This window comes from Colobus angolensis, unplaced genomic scaffold (genome assembly GCF_000951035.1).
Source record: "Colobus angolensis palliatus isolate OR3802 unplaced genomic scaffold, Cang.pa_1.0 Scaffold303, whole genome shotgun sequence".
Lineage (NCBI taxonomy): Eukaryota > Metazoa > Chordata > Mammalia > Primates > Cercopithecidae > Colobus > Colobus angolensis.
The window spans coordinates 366317-369887 of record NW_012116300.1 but is presented as its reverse complement, the minus strand read 5'-3'; the positions used below and the strand labels follow the sequence as shown (position 1 = coordinate 369887).

At 49.4% G+C, this 3571-nt stretch overlaps 1 protein-coding gene across 1 annotated transcript in view; it reads right to left on the bottom strand.

Annotated features, from left to right (window-relative positions):
- NLRC3 (NLR family, CARD domain containing 3) overlaps positions 1-3571 on the bottom strand; it is a 57342-nt gene that overhangs the window by 12767 nt on the left and 41004 nt on the right. Inside the window, exons 7-8 of the mRNA XM_011950182.1 lie at positions 2691-2774; positions 637-720 (exon numbers count right to left, since the gene is read on the bottom strand). Of these exons, the coding sequence (XP_011805572.1) occupies positions 637-720; positions 2691-2774 (168 nt within the window). The remainder of the gene's footprint in view (positions 1-636; positions 721-2690; positions 2775-3571) is intronic.

Here is a 3571-nt window from a genome sequence, read left to right as displayed (position 1 = left end):
CACCCAGCCATCCATCCACACACCCACCCACCCAGCCATCCATCCACACATCCATCCATTCACCCATCCATCAGTCCACTCACCCATCAATTCATTTATCCATCCACTCATCCACCCATCCATCCATTCCACTCAGCCATTCATCCACTCATTCATTCAACCATACATCCATCTATCCATTTGCCCATCCATCAATCCACTCATCCATCCATCCACTCATTCATTTATCGATTCATTCATCCGTTCACCCATCCATCCATCCATCCACTCACCTACCTACCCATCCACCCCTACCCATCCATCCATCCATCCACCCACCCAAACACCCATTTAACCATCCATCCATCCATCCACTCACTCATCCGTCAGTCCACGCATCCATCCATCCATCATCAGTGTATCCATTCATTCACCCATTCATCCATCCATCCATCCATCCATTCATCCATCCATCCATCCATCCATTTACCCAGCCACCCATCCACCTACCCACCCATCCATCCATTCACCCATCTGTCCATCCATTCACCCATCCATCCATCCATCCATCCATCCTCAGGCTCACAAATACTTGTGCTGGGTTGGGCATCGTGCTGGACACTGAGGATACTAGTGTGGGCCTTTCATATGTCTCACATGAGCTCTTTCAGACTCCTGTTCTGCTTCAAGGCATCTGCCATCCGCTGGGCTCCCATGGGCCCGATGCTGTTCTTCTGCAGGCTGTGGGAGAAAAGAGAGGGGTCCTTTAGAAAGGCTGGTCACAGCCATTCCCAGACCAACATTCAAGGTCAGGGACAACTAGTGTGCCCTCTTCATTTACTGGAGCAGGTGGGGAGGGGGTTCTCCAGATAGGTCTTTGGATTGTTGCGTAAGTGATAATAGACCGACATTATGATGAGGGAGAGTAAGGGGTCAGAGCAACTGAACCTCCCTTGCAACGGGTAGAAAGCAGAGATCAGATTATCAGCTGATAATGCCCAACAACCTCCCGAGTGGGGAACTCCATGGACAAGTCTCTGTGGTGCCTCACCCGCCAGTCTGCTTCCCATCTAGACCAGCAGGCTGCCTCCCACCCCAAGAAACCTCCCTAGGGGCCGGGTACAGTGGCTCACGCCTGTAATCCCAGGACTTTGGGAGGCCAAGGTGGGCGGATCACAAGGTCAACAGATCGAGACTATCTTGGCCAACATGGTGAAACTCCGTCTCTACTAAAAATACAAAAATTAGTGGGGCATGGTGGTGTGCACCTGTAGTGCCAGCAACTTGGGAGGCTGAGGCAGGAGAATCACTTGAACCAGGGAGGCAGAGGTTGCAGTGAGGCGAGATCCACCTCTATTGCCAGCACTCCAGCCGGCAATAGAGGGAGACTCCGTCTCAAAAAAAAAAAAAGAAAAAAGGAAAAAAAAAAAACCTCCCTAGGGATACCCTGGCTTAGGTTCCTCTTCTGAAAAAGCTACTTCCTCTTGTACTAAATCTAGTGGAGGGAGACAGCACAGGAGAAACCCTGTCCTCATCCTACAAGGACAGACAGGCAGGACCTCTCCTGTGTGAGGCTAAATACAAATCTTAAAAAAAGTAATTTTCCCTGGTTCCAAAAAGGAAAGAGACTGCCCACCACCCCCATTTTCTTAGAGCATTTCCTGAGAAAAACTTGAGGTTGCACATGCTGCCTCTGTCCCTTTAAGAGGTATGTAAATCTTTTTAAAAGCAAAATCAGCCTCTGGCCAGTTTCACAGCCTGGGAATGTCTTTTGTAAGGGCTTGGAGCCATCTCTTTGAAATGTAAACATTAAGGAAGATAGAGTCCCTCTTTCCCTGCCTTCGTGGGAATTAGGCTAGGCATCTGGCTTGAAGCTCCAAAGTACCTGCGTGTCAAAAAGATAAAAGAAGCTTTACTTTTCCTTTGGATAAAGGCAATTAGGGACCACAAATGGCCACTCCATTTATCCAGTATATTTAGGATAAACGGCAAATGGTGCTGCCTGGCCCTCTTGCCTGAGGACATCTGCTTGGCTCTAGAAAAGCGAGCTTTCTCTCTTTACACTCTCATTGGTGGGTTGCCCTGATGCACCGTGAAGTCAGTTTAATGTTTATCGACTCATTGTTGTATTCTTTCCTACATTTGTGGGTTGGTAGGAGGTATTTTATATTTTATTATTTTATTTTATTTTTTAATTTTATTTTTTGAGACAGAGTCTTGCTGTCGCCCAGGCTGGAGTGCAGTGGCACAGTCTCAGCTCACTGCACCCTCTGCCTCCCAGGTTCCAGCGATTCTCTCAACTTAGCCTCCCGAGTAGCTAGGATTACAGGCTTGCACCACCCCGCCTGGTTATTTATTTTTATTTTTATTTTTTTAGTAGAGACGGTGTTTCACTATTTTGGCCTGGCTGGTCTCAAACTCCTGACCTCAAGTGATCCGCCTGCCTTGGCCTCCTAAAGTACTGGGATTACAGGCGTGAGTCCCTGCACACAGCCTGGAGGTTTTATTTTTAATTATTTCCCTAACACCTGCTCTCTTGAAAAGCAGTGGGCATCAGGTTTTCCAGAGGCCATCCAGATGGGTCAGAAGGCCTCAGGTCCTAGCCCCATCCATTCTTCCTAGCAGGTAATAGGCAGTGAGGCCCTTGGAGGAGGAGGGAGAAGGGAGAGAAGGGGGAGAGAGGAGAGGAGAGAGGAGACGTGTCCACTCACTGCAGCACGGAAAGGGTCCGGTTGGAGGCCAAGGCCTCAGCCATGGACCTGGCCCCATCATCCCTGACAGTGTTGCCCTGGAGGCTGCAGAGACAAGAAGAGGCGCATCACTGATGGAACAGAAGCTGGAACCCAGGGGCCTGAACCCTCTCTGCAGTGGGGGCACCTCTATGGAGCAAGGGGTTCTGACCGCTATGTGCCCTCACTGCCCACCATGCAGGGAGAGCAGTCGACCCTTTGCACCACTGCCTGGAGCTTAGGTTTTTCTTTGGGTTGCTGAGCATTTGCCTGCCAGCTGGGAACAAGCTCTCTGAATAACCACAACAGGATCATCACTCATCCTCATTACAGCTGAAAGACACAGGATCCAAGTGTCGGTGAGAATATGGAGAAACTGCAACAGTGCTGATGGGAATGCAAAATGGTCCGCTCTCTGTGGAACATGGTCTGGCAGGTCCTTAACAGGTTAAACATGGGTTGACCATGTGACCTAGCAATTCCATTCCTAGATACATACTCAAAAGAATTGAAAACAGGCACCAGTGTTCACAGCAGCGTTATTCATGTAACCAAAAAGTGGAGACAACCCAAATGGCCGTCACTGGGTGAATGGATCAACACATCATGGTCTGTCCATCCCACAGAATATGATTCAGCCTTAAAATGGAGAGAAGAGGCTGGGTGCAGTGGCTCACACCCGTAATCCCAGCACTTTGGGATACCAAGGTGGGTGGATCACTTGAGGTCAGCAGTTCGAGACCAGCCTGGCCAACATGGTGAAACCCCATCTCTACTAAAAATACAAAAATTAGCTGGGTGTGGTGGCACATGCCTGTAATCCCAGTTACTCGGGAGACTGAGACAGGATAAGCGCTTGAACC